Here is a 13195-nt window from a genome sequence, read left to right on the forward strand (position 1 = left end):
CATTTTCAGTCAAAACAAGATTTCCTCTAACAGTTAAATTTTTCATGCTTCTTTGTCTTTCACCGACCAATAATTTAAAAAATTACTTCATAATAATAATCTACTGTGCCAAAAAATGCAGCAGTACTTAATAGTGATGCAGTTGCTGACGCCTCACATCACTGGAGGTTATGTCACAATCTGACAGGGTGTCACAATAGGATCTGTTCAGCTACAATTTATGAAACATGACAGATATAGTACAAATATAGCAGCACTAGAGATTTATTACATAATAAAAGCATGGTGTATTGTATGAGGAGGAATGAATAAAGCTTTTTACTTGTCACTCAGCAGTCTGCGATGATCCAATGCAAAGCAGTGTAAATTTTTGAAGGCAGCACATTAATTCGCAGTACTTTCAACAGTTTGCTTACCATATCCTTTCATGTAGAGGAAGAATTTAAACCAACATGACTCAATATGAAAATCACACCTTATTCACTGGAAACAAGTTAGCCTGTGATTTTGGCATCACAATCTCTCAATAGCAGCCTCCTTGAATCCCAACAACTTTACCACATTATTTGTAAGGAAACAATGTTATTCATCCAAAGTTCATCCAAAAGCTTGCTGTTGACGTAAAATTTGGGCTATGTTGTCTCAAAATAACTTGTACACCATTTTTTTCCTTCTTTCTGAAGAGTTAGCTTTAACAGAACATATTTGACTGAGCATCTTCCTTATATGTTTTATGTTTCAATAGCTTTCGTCTAGTGATCTGAAGGTCGCTAGTTCGAGCCTCAGCTGTGGCAGTGTGTTGTGTCCTTGAGTAAGGCACTTAACCACACATTGCTCTAGTGTCTGTGTGAGGAGTGGCGCCCCACACGGACTTCCAACTTGTGCCTTGTAAGGCATGAAAATGCCCGACGCAGGCCTCTCATGGTCTGAGTCGACGTTCCCTCCCCTCCCTTCAATAGCCTCCGAGATGAAGTAAGGATCATACTTATAGTTATACAGCACAAAAACAGGAACTGAGATCCAACTTGTTGTTATCAACCAAGTTTCCTACCAAAGCTAGTCTCATATCCCTCGAAATCCCTCTTATGCACCTGTCTGAATGTCTTTTAAATGTTGTAATTGTACCGGCCTCTACCACTTCCTTTAATAGCTCGTTCCACATACCCATCTCTCTCTATGTGAAAAAAAGTTGCCCCTCAGTTTCCCTTTAAATCTTTCCCTGTCACTTTAAATCTACGCCCTCTGGTTTTGGACCCCTCTATCCTGGGCAAACGACTGTGACCATTCACGTTATCTATGCCCCTTGTAGTTTTATATACCTCTATCAGATTACCCCTCAGTGTCCTATGCTCTAGGGAAAAATGGTTGATGGCAAAGCTGTCAGTTAATATCACTTATCCCATGAACTGAATAAGATATAAAAACATTTTTCTGTAGATTTGCTGAGAATCAGTCAAGCACCATCATTTTCTCCTGATTGGTATGTTACTACAAAAACATATTCAAATGTGTAGAGATCATTCATATTATCATGTGAAAAGGTTTCCCCAAGAAATGGCAAAGTGACAGTAAAATTTTATTGTGTGCATTATAATATGGTTAAATAGGAAGGAAACTGCAATAGCTTGCGGAGCAAAGATTATAATACGAGGAGAGGTACAAGACTTTGGCTGAAGTTCATGTTACTATGGAAACCATTTTCATCAATGGTATGAAGAATACAGAACTTTCAGAGAAAAACTCTCAGATGAACTCTGTTCCTGATACCTAGAGATGTACTTGACACAACTTCACAGATGAAGGTAAATGTACTTTGAACTATAACCACAAAATTGGAAGAAATGAGTTGAACAAATAACAAGGGGCCACTTACCTCTCCTGGTTCATCCATTGAGTTTACACAAAACAGACTTTTCAACGCAATTCCTGTTTGATCGAGGGTACCTAAAGAAAATAAATTAATGTTAAAAATTCCACTGACTTATCTCAGTATTCACATTCTTCATAATTAAATTTTCAATAACGGGTTAGATGACTAAGTCACTCCATTTTAACTGCCCATCCATCCTTTTCTGGGGTTCATTTGTTGAGATTGAAATGCTGAGTAGTTCATCAAAGCAGCTGTTGTTCACGGAATACCATACAACCATACCTCACAGGAGTCACAAACTAACTATTACTGACTAAAAATTATATTAACAGGGTGCAGAAATCTGGCTGAGCATTCTCTATTGCAATTCAACACAAATAACCTCTACACAGAGGGCATTGCTGAAGACAACATTCATTCTTGCAGATAGCTTTAGTTTACAATCAGTATCAACAGCAGTGAAGTATACTCTGAGCAGAATTAAAGCAGAATGTGAGATTTACAATAATTTTTAAAGGTAACTACTTGGAGAATCTACAATGCTTGATGCTGCCAGAGGCAAAATTAAGAACAGCTATACGGCAACTAAATGACTAAAAGTTTGAAACAGTATTCTCCGTAGCAGCTTTCTATTTTATTAGAGACTTCATTTTCCCCTTTGAAGGTGTATCCCAGGACAAAAAAGTAAAACCCTATATGTACTGTGACTAAAATTCACATTCTTTCCAATATACTTCCATGTACAAAGCCATTTTAATTCTTTCCAAAGTAACGATGATTTGAAGTTTGCAAGAATATAATGTAAAATTTTAACAAGTAAAATATTGAAAAAAGATTTCAGTTTACTTTGTACTTTATACTTTATTGTCACCAAACAATTGATACTAGAACGTACAATCATCACAGCTCCCTGGATTACAAATATTAAATATTAAAAATAGTAAAAATTAGTAAATATTAAAAATTTAAATTATAAATCCTAAATAGAAAATAGAAAAATGGAAAGTAAGGTAGTGCAAAAAAACTGAGAGGTAGGTCCAGATATTTGGAGGGTACGGCCCAGATCTGGGTCAGGATCCGTTCAGCAGTCTTATCACAGTTGGAAAGAAGCTGTTCCCAAATCTGGCCGTACTGTGGGGGTAATTAAAGTTGCAACAATATACAGCATTATGATCATTTGTAAGCATTCTCATTGGCCTGTGAGTTTGACTTCAGTGGTGGGTAAATTGATGGAAAGTATCCTTAGGGATGGTATATATAATTATCTGGATAGACAGGGTCTGATTTGGAACAGTCAACATGGACTTGTGTGTGGAAGGTCATGTTTGACAAATCTTATTGAATTTTTTGAAGAGGTTACAAGGAAAGTTGACGAGGGTAAAGCAGTGGATGTTGTCAAAATGGACTTCAGTAAGGCCTTTGACAAGGTCCCACACGAATGGTTGGTTAGGAAGGTTCAATAGTTAGGTATTAATATTGAAGTAGTAAAATGGATTCAGCAGTGGCTGGATGGGAGACGTCAGAGAGTGGTGGTGGATGACTGTTTGTCAGAATGGAGGTCGGTAACTAGTGGTGTGCCTCAGGGATCTGTACTGGGTCCAATGTTATTTGTCATATACATTAATGATCTGGATGATGGGGTGGTAAATTGGATGATACTAAGATAGGTGTTGTGGATAATAAAGTAGGTTTTCAAAGCTTGCAGAGAGATTGAGGCCAGTTAGAAGAGTGGGCTGAAAGATGGCAGATGGAGTTTAATGCTGATAAATGTGAGGTGCTACAATTTGGTAGGACTAATCAAAATAGGACATACATGGTAAATGGTAGGGCATTGAAGAATGCAGTAGAACAGAGGGATCTGGGAATAATGGTGCATAGTTCCCTGAAGGTGGAATCTCATGTGGATAGGGTGGTGAAGAAAGCTTTTGGTATGCTGGCCTTTACAAATCAGAGCATTGAGTATAGGAGTTGGGATATAATGTTGAAATTGTATAAGGCATTGGTGAGGCCAAATTTGGAGTATTGTGTACAGTTTTAGTCACCGAATTATAGGAAAGATGTCAACAAAATAGAGAGAGTACAGAGAAGATTTACTAGAATGTTACCTGGGTTTCATCACCTAAATTACAGAGAAAGGTTGAACAAGTTGGGTCTTTATTCTTTGGAGCATAGAAGGTTGAGGAGGGACTTTTGATAGAGGTATTTAAAATTATGAGGGGGATAGATAGAGTTGACGTGGATAGGCTTTTTCCATTGAGAGTGGGGGAGATACAAACAGGAGGACATGAGTTGAGAGTTAAAGGGCAAAAGTTTAGGGGTAACATGAGGGGGAACTTCTTTACTCAAAGAGTGGTAGCTGTGTGGAACGAGCTTCCAGCAGAAGTGGTTGAGGCAGGTTTGACGTTGTCGTTTAAAGTTAAATTGGACAGCTATATGGACAGGAAAGGAATGGAGGGTTATAGGCTGAGTGCAGGTCGGTGGGACTAGGGAGAGTAAGAGTTCAGAAGGGAGTAGAAGCACCGAGATGGCCTGTTTCTGTGCTGTAATTTCTATATGGTTATATGTCAGCAATCTTTGTTCAAACTGAAAGGATGGTTATGAGAAAAGCTATCAGTACTTTATCTTGATCTTCACTATAGAACTAAAGAATATTTGAATATAAAATAGTTAAGAAATGCATACATTAAAGAATGACAGGTCTCAAAAGAGACAATTGAAGTAGTCTGGATAGTGTCTGAGTGAAGGGTGGATACAGCTGTGCCTGGATTAAAAACCCTATACGTTTCCCAAGGCAGGACTGTGGTGTCAGAATAATTGAGAATGGCAAATATTGCACAATGCTCACAAGACAGAAAGGGCTAAACTCATTAAAGAAAGGATCAAGGGTGGTTCTCATTCATGGAGGAGATAGTTTAAGGGAAATAAGTTGGGACAAAATTAATTCGAAATATTAGTTGCTAATAATGGAAAGTAGGCATGGATGTGGAAAAAAATCAAGTTGGATTTGCTAGATTGAGTTATTTGGTGAGGATTAATAATGGTAAAATGGTTTATGTCATACATATACCGAATGAAAAAGTATTTGACAAATGATTGCTTCTAAACTTGTTAGTAAAATTCCAAGAAATAAAACAGGCACTGACAACATTATAAGTACAGAACTGATAGGATGAGGACATCACCAACAATGGCAGCTCTTCTTGAGAAAGTGGGTAGTGAAGTTTCATCCACACCAGGGGTTCTAGTACTTAGACTGAGCCATGATAAGGATTATTGATAATGCATAACTTGCATGTGACCCTGCAACCCGTTTCCAAGATGGTGGTGTTTGTGGTTAAAGAGCTGGGGCAAGAAACTACCTTGTACTTATGGATGGGCATATTCTGATGATATCGTACTTGTGATGGGGTAAAATTTACTTCGGGCATTGGATGGAATATTAATCAGGCAGGTTGCTTCATCCTGGATAATGTAGAGCTTACACACTGTTGGAGCTCCATTCTTTACAGTAATGAAGATTATTTTTGCTGATGTGCCTTGAGATTGTGGAAGGACTTTGGAGCATTTACTCACAAAATCAAGCAATAGAAAGTACCAGAAAGACTTTTAAATCAATTTTCACTCTTTCAGTTATGTATATAGAGTGTATCTTAGAGATTACCAAAGTCCATTTGGATGGTTACAAAATTTTTGATTTGTAATCTTGACCAAATGTGCAAATTATGCGACGTTTCAATCACTTTTCCATCTGTAAGCTTTTGGTAAGTACTCAGGAAAAATAAGAAATGCAGCAGAGTATCTAATTGAAATGCAGAAAACATAACAGCTGTTATTAAAACTACATGTAATGCAATTCTGCCACATTTAGTCATACAGAGTAAAATTGGCCTTTTTGGTCAAGTATCTATTGATGCTGCTCTCTACCTTTTCCAGGTAGTGGCCAATATAAACATAAAATTATAGTTCAGAACATCTTTATGCTATATTCTATATAAAGTTTTACTCTCACATCTATTTGATAATATCCTTCAGTATTGAGATATACACAAAATACATTACAATTAGACATCATTCTGTCTACAAAATACACTGTAGTAATTTGCCCAGGTCACTTAAAAAGCATCTCCTAGTACCAAAATCTCTACTATCAAGGATAACAAAGGCAGCTGGTACAATAAAACACCACGTGCAGATTGCCTCCAAGTCGCAGAAATATTCCAAGAGCTCTGGGAGAAAACCTTCATCAAAAGTGCAGTGGCCCACCAGGCCTCGACAGTATACCTGGCCCACGAGGCACTAATGGTATACTTGGCAAAGCACTGAAAACCTGTGCCAACCAACTGGCCAGAGCATTCCCGGACATCTTCAATCTCTCACTGCTACAGTCAGAAGTTCCCGCATGCTTCCAAAGGGCATCAATGGTTCTAGTACCCAAGCAAATCAGGGTAAGTTGCCTCAAGACCAATGACCCGGTAACACTCAGATCTACTGTGATGAAATGCTTTGACAGTTTGGTAATGGCTAGAATTAACTCCTGCCTAAAGCAAGGACCTGGATCCAGTTCAATCTGCCTCCTGCCATGTTTGTTCTAGAGCAGAAGCAACTTCACTGGCTCTCTACTTGACCTTGGACCACCTGGATGTTAACAATACCTATGACAAGCTGCTGCTTACTGATTACAGTTCAGTGTAATCAATAAACACCAGCAGTCATACCCGCAGTTGATTAGAACAACCTCCAAAATGTGGGCCTCTGTACCTCCCTCTGTTAAAGGATTCTTGACTTCCTCATCAGAAGACCACAGTTAGTGTGGATTGGAAATAACATCTCCTCCTCACTGAAGGTCAACCTGGCACGCCCCAAGGATGCGTGATTAGCCTGCTGATCTATTCTTTATACAGTCATGACTGTGTAGATAGGTACAGTGTAAACACCAGCTATAAACTTCCTGATGACATAACTTTTGTTGGCAGACTCTTAGATGGTGATAAGGAGGTGTACAGCAGCGATAGATCAACTGGTTGAGTGGTGTCACAACAACAACCTTGCACTCTGCGTCATTAAGACCAAAGAATTGATTGTGGACTTCTGGAAGGGAAAGTCAGGAGAACACACACCATCCTAATTGAGGGGTCAGCGGTGGAAAGAGGGAACTTCTTCACATTCCTGGGTGTCAATATCTCTGAAAATCTATTCCTGGGCTTAACGAATTGATGCAATTATAAAGTGGACACGCCAGAGTCTATATTTAATTAAAGACTCTGGCAAATTTCTCCTGATGTACCGTGGAGAGAATTCTGATTGGTTGCATCTCCATTTACTATGGAAGCTGCAGAGGCTTGCAAACCCAGCCAGATGCATCATGGGTACCAGCTTGCCCACCATCAAGGACATCTGCAAAAGACAATGCCTCAAGAAGGCAGCATCCGTTATTAAGGACCCTCCTACCCAGGACATACCCTCTTCTCACTACTACCATCAGGGAAGGTATACAGGAGCCTGAAGACACACACTCAACATTTCAGTAACAGCGTCTTCCTTTCCACCACCAGTTTTCTGAATGGTCCATGAACACTACCTCACTATTTTGTTCCCTTTTGTCACTACTTACTTATTTTGAAATACTTCCTCTTGTAACTTAAAGCAATTCTTAAATCTATTCCACTGCACTGCTGCCACAAAACAACAAATTTCACAACATACACCTGATTCTGATTCAAGAGTGATAAGAGATGAGCAATAATGTTGGTCTTTTAAGCTATGGCCCCATCTTGAAACACGAGTACAGATAGCATGAAAATGGAAAGAAAATCAAAGCAGATATTGGTGAGGCACAAAGAGATGTCGTCTGAGAGCTGGCATAGACTTAATGGGCTGAATGGCCTCCTTTACCATCATTAGGAAAGCGGAAATACAGTACTGTGCAAAAGTCTTAGGCACTCCAGATTTTTTATCTGGTTTCAGATGGTACGGCCTTTACAGAGCCATAATCTCAACATCACCGAGGCGATCTGGGATTACCTAAAGACTGAAGCCAGTGAGACAGCCAAAGTCTGCCAAAGAACTGTGGCAAGTTTTCCAAATTGCTTGGAACAACCTACCAGACAATCTTCTTACACAATTGCACGACAGTGTACCGAAGAGAACTGATGCAGTTTTAAAGGCAAAGCAAGGGTGGTCACACCAAATATTGATTTGATTTAGTTTTTTTACCCCTGCTTACTACTCGTTATAGTGATTCTTTTGATATTTGGAAACTTTTCATTTCGTTATTTTTGAAAGCATCTTGGCTTTAGAGAATGTTTAACATGTGCCTCAGACTTTTGCACAGAGAAGAGTGCGTTCTTACTCATCATTCTGACTGTGCCAGACAGTGGACTACTGAATTAGAATGTGAAGGAGGGGCTGAAAGAAAGTGCTTATAACCATAATTATTGGCGCAAGTTTATATCTGCCTTCTTCACCATCTTCCTGTGAGAGACACAAGACATTCAGCAGAAGCTGGAGATCTTGTGCAACACGCACAAAATACTGGAGGAACTCAGCAGGTCAGGCAGCACCTATGGAGAGGAATAAACCTTTATTCCCCTCCATAGATGTTGCCTTTCCTGCTGAGTTCCTCCAGCATTTGGTATGTGTTCCTGTGCTCAAGTTTGTGCTAATATTACTTTTTGCGACTGTATGTGCTATCGTAACTATACTGGGTGCGCTCTGTGCAATGCACTGTTTCATTTAGCTGTATACAATTGACAATTGAACGAGATAAATAGAGAAGCTGCTTTGGTTGGAATGACTGGCTGAGAAATTGTGCAAGTAGTTGTAAAGGAAAATTTATGTATATATGTATATATATATATGTTTTTACATTGGCAAAATATATTGGACACTATGTTTACACAGGAGAGCATTATCTCAGATAGGTGTAAGAAGAGTAAGCAACCATAAACTTAAAAATACTCAAGTTACAACATGGAAACCTGTTTTCTATTTACAGTTGCTAATGCAAGTTCAAAGGGAATGTCAGATGTTACAGGGACAAATTTAAAAGTTCATTGTTGACACTAAATACACGGAATGTCAAAATGTACGATGAGGAGATAATTCAGAGAGATCTGGAGAGCATTAGCTTTTGAGTTAATGCTGTTTAGTACAGATAAATAAGATGGTGCACCTAACAACAAATCACATTTAATGCGATTACAAGATAGAAGGTTGAACTTTGATGTAGATTATTCCAGAGAAAAATCTTGGAATAGCTCAATCCTCAGATTTCAGAGTATTAAATGAATAGCTTCAGATGGCACTGCAAGAATCAATGACAGATTGTTACTCATCTTGTTAGGTAATAGTGCAAAGTCTTTAAGATGTGAGAAATTAAATCTGGCATGAGTTTGTGCTGTGAGATAAAATAATTAGCTAAAAAGGTCTTCACTGCATTATTAAGAGTTAGGAGCATGAGTTCAAAAATTTGTTATTAACTCTTTAAAGTAAACTCATAAAATAGTTTTAGTCACCATTCTTCTGAATACACAGGAATCTTAAAGAATGAAAGAAAGTTAAATGGTTTCAGAATATTTTCTTTCTGCATGGTGTAATACAGCCATAATTGCAGTTTTCAGAAACATAATGATTGATAATTGCATTACAGATTGCATCATCATTCTGAAGGACTTAAATCAATGTCCCAGCACATCTGGATTATTTTGAACATCTTTCATGGAATTAAAATGGAATATAGTTATGATCAAATGTTCAATATTTAAATAAAAAATTATTCCAAAAAGTGGGTCATAAACTGGTTAACACATTAAAATTTGACTTGTTATCATCTAGGCTCAATGTCTGCGAATCCATGAGTCTACTGAAGGCTGGAGGCCGAGAAACGGCCTGGCCTGGGTTTAGAGGACTGTGTATGTGCATGATGAGTGGGTGGCTGGGAAAGAGGGAGGAAGAGGGCTTGATTTGCTGTTGTTCTTGGTATGTTCAGTTTTATTGTGTTCTGACAGGCATGTTACGTTGGCTTCAGAATATGTGGCAACACTTACGGGTTGTCTCCAGCACGTCCTTGGGTGTGTTGGTTGTTAACACAAATGACAAACTTCACTGTATATTTTGATCTACATGTGATAAATAAATCTAAATCTGGAGCTGATGGAAACCAAAGGAATCACTTCTAATCAGAATATGAATTAGAAGCAGAAACAGACCATTTGGCTCTTCATGTACGTTCTGCCATTCAATAACATCCAGTTCTGAGGTAAAAGAACAGCTCTCTTTCCTCAAATTAACTTTATATGCCTTGAATCCCTTCACATGAAAACACAACAATCTCTATGAAAATAGCAACTGAGACTCCACAACCCTCATGAGCTTAGAATTCCAAAGATTCATTAGACATTGGGTGAACCAATTTCTTCTCATCTCAGTTATGAATTGTCCAATCTTTATTTTTAAATGTTAACTGCCGATAATAAAAACTTTGTAGCCAGTGGAAATATCCCCCTGCATCTGCCCTATCAAGAACTTTGTAGATTTCAATCAGTTTGTCTTTATTGCATTCAATCTATTAGAAGTGGATCCTTATTGTGTTTTTGGATAACCAGATCTGTAGATAAGGTCCCAGGTGTAATCAGACCAGGACCAATAATAGTGTAACACTCAGCTATATCGGCTCGTATTTATCTGGGGGAAACCCCGTCCGCCACCCAACCTTGTCTCCCAGTTATGTCGGTTGCTGTGCAATGCCACCTGATTCAGCCTCGAACATCAATCATCAGCCAGCACACAGTGTACATTTCACAGAATACACTTTATAAATCTTACTAAGACTATGAGATTAATAGAGATACAATATAAAAGGAAAAGAAAAAGGCGCCAGACTTATCCAAGTTCAAGTTCTTCGTGCACATAGTTGGAGCTCAAATACCCCGGACCGTCTTTCTTCACCCTGCGATCCACTCTGACCCCCTCGACTCACAGCTCGGGAACCACCCAAAGTGATCAACCAGATCGCTCCCAGCGTGCCCATCTTACTCCCGGTCTCTCCTCCAAAAGCCCGCCAAAAACGCCGTTTCCCAGCCATATGAGACAGAATATTACCCCAGAAAAGAATAACGTGGACACCCATTGGTTCATTTGTCCTCTTATCAATAAGATAACCCAAACAAACTGCAGTGAAAGAACCTTCTCAGCATTTAACATAACAAAGAAGCCATTTTGATTAACATACGCAGTAACATAAAAGAAGAAACTCCTTACAATAGAATGGCAGTGTGCTGTCTCTATTCTTATACCCAAACTCTATTGCAATTAAGGTCAACGTACTATTGGCTTTCTCAAATTACTTGCTGTACCTGCATGCTAACTTGTAATGTTTCTGTACAAAGACTCAAGTCATTATAGCAATAAACCCCTTCAATCGCTTATCATTTATAATAAGTCTAACTTGCTCTTTTTTTTTTGAACCAAATTAGATAACCTCACAGTTTTCCACATTAACTTCAATGTTGCCCATCTGTAAGTTCCTGAGGTCCTTGTGTATCCTTCCACAACAAATAACAGATCATATTTGCATCATCAGTGTGATGGATATTCACTGTCCTAGGACTATTGTTCATGTTTGCAAATGTCAGATTACTACACACAGCAGCTGCCACTTGTAAGATTCAAACTGTTCTAAGTAAATTTTCAACTTCTATTCGTAAATGGAATTCAGTCTTCAGTTCCTAAAATGTAAATGGCAAGTGGTAATCAGCTTAAAGTTAAAGAGCACTCTCTTCTGAGCAGCTTTGGAAACAAGTTCTGTAGATAGTAGGCATTCTGTCTGTGAGAAATAAGATTCAGCTCATTACACCTGCTTTATTACTGCTCAGAGTAGCAATATAAGAAATAGGTTGTTTAATTTGGGTTATTTCAAACTGACAAGCTGACTAAGTTGCTTAGTTCAAGGAAGCATGCAGATCGGATGGATAAAATCATCATTTAGGGTATTAAATAACATGTGTTTATAATTTGGAGTTTTATGGAAGTTAGCTTCACAGCATTGATTGTGAGATACCTGAGGTCTATGTCTTCAAAAGATGCTTGTAGTCCATTTGCGCTAAAAGAGTATTTGAAGAAATATCACATTCACCTGAAGTCACCCAAGTAGTAGGAAGAGGGCATAAATGTAGAGAGCAGTTCAGGCTTATTAGGAATGGGGAAAGAAACCATGAAGGAAAGAAAGGGTGAATTAGAGAGCACTCCTCTGACTTCATTTCTGCAACAGATGACTCATTCATCTGCAACTTACGACTATGAGTATGCCATTTTAGTCAATAGATTGTACTTGTGTTTTGGATTTCCTTCATCCTTTATGTTTTATAAATGGTTTGTGATTTGGAATTGTTTAAGATAGAAATCCTCTATAAGTTTTAAATGTGTTTTAAGAGTATTGTTAGTTGTAAACTAGTCTTTAAAGATTGGGTGGTTACTGTATAATCTCCCTTTGGTGAGATTACTCGTAGTTATTTATATCTGATAGAGCTTAATTTGAGTTAAGAATATCATGGTCATCAAACCCAATAAATTCACAAAAGCAAATCTGGATATATTAGTCTTTCACACAATTTGAAAAAAATTGTGAACAGTTGAGATCCTAGCACCAATTCATTGATCAACAACCATTATCACAGCCTTCCATCTAAAATTGCTCACTTAGACCAATTTGCTTTTCAGTTTGATAACCAATCCTCATTTCATCCCTGTTCACTACCTTCAATTACATGCAAGCTAATTTTGCTAAATAATCTCTAAACTGATCCCCTATGCCGACACGATTCATATCCTTTCATACCCTGCATAATCATGTGTCTAACAGCCTTGCGGACACTACTATTATATCTGTTTCTATGACCTCACCCCACCGCCCCCCACCCCCCCACCCCCAGGCACCTACCACTCTTTGTGTAAAGAAAACACTCCTTTAAACTTCCCCTCTCACTGGAAACGCATTCTATCTGGTATTTCTACCATAGGAAAAAAAAGATTCTGACTGTCTATCCCATCTATGTCTCTCATAATTTTGTAATCATCTATCAAATGTCAAAATTTCTGGTCAAGGTGTTGTCAAGCTGCAATGTTATACGATAGCACTGAAACAGGCCTTTCAGCCCAACTGAACTATGCTGTCAAAAATCCTTCTGTTCTGAGATTATGCCCTCTAGTCCCATGTTCATTGATATATTGGCTCACACCTAGCTTTTTTTAGGTTTATAGGGTTAGTTTTGGAGGAAGCATGGGAAGCTGGGGGTCAGGTTTGAGTTTAGGGACAGGATGAGTGGAAGT

General features: G+C 38.4%; 1 protein-coding gene across 2 annotated transcripts in view; it reads right to left on the reverse strand.

Annotated features, from left to right (window-relative positions):
• The window catches only part of LOC134345279 (chloride channel protein 2-like), a 556059-nt gene that overhangs the window by 66519 nt on the left and 476345 nt on the right, over positions 1–13195 (reverse strand). For both annotated transcript variants that reach the window (XM_063045696.1, XM_063045695.1), the window contains exon 19: positions 1874–1944. In XM_063045696.1, coding sequence (XP_062901766.1) covers positions 1874–1944 — 71 coding nt within the window. The remainder of the gene's footprint in view (positions 1–1873; positions 1945–13195) is intronic.

Source organism: Mobula hypostoma, chromosome 4 (assembly GCF_963921235.1).
Source record: "Mobula hypostoma chromosome 4, sMobHyp1.1, whole genome shotgun sequence".
NCBI lineage: Eukaryota > Metazoa > Chordata > Chondrichthyes > Myliobatiformes > Myliobatidae > Mobula > Mobula hypostoma.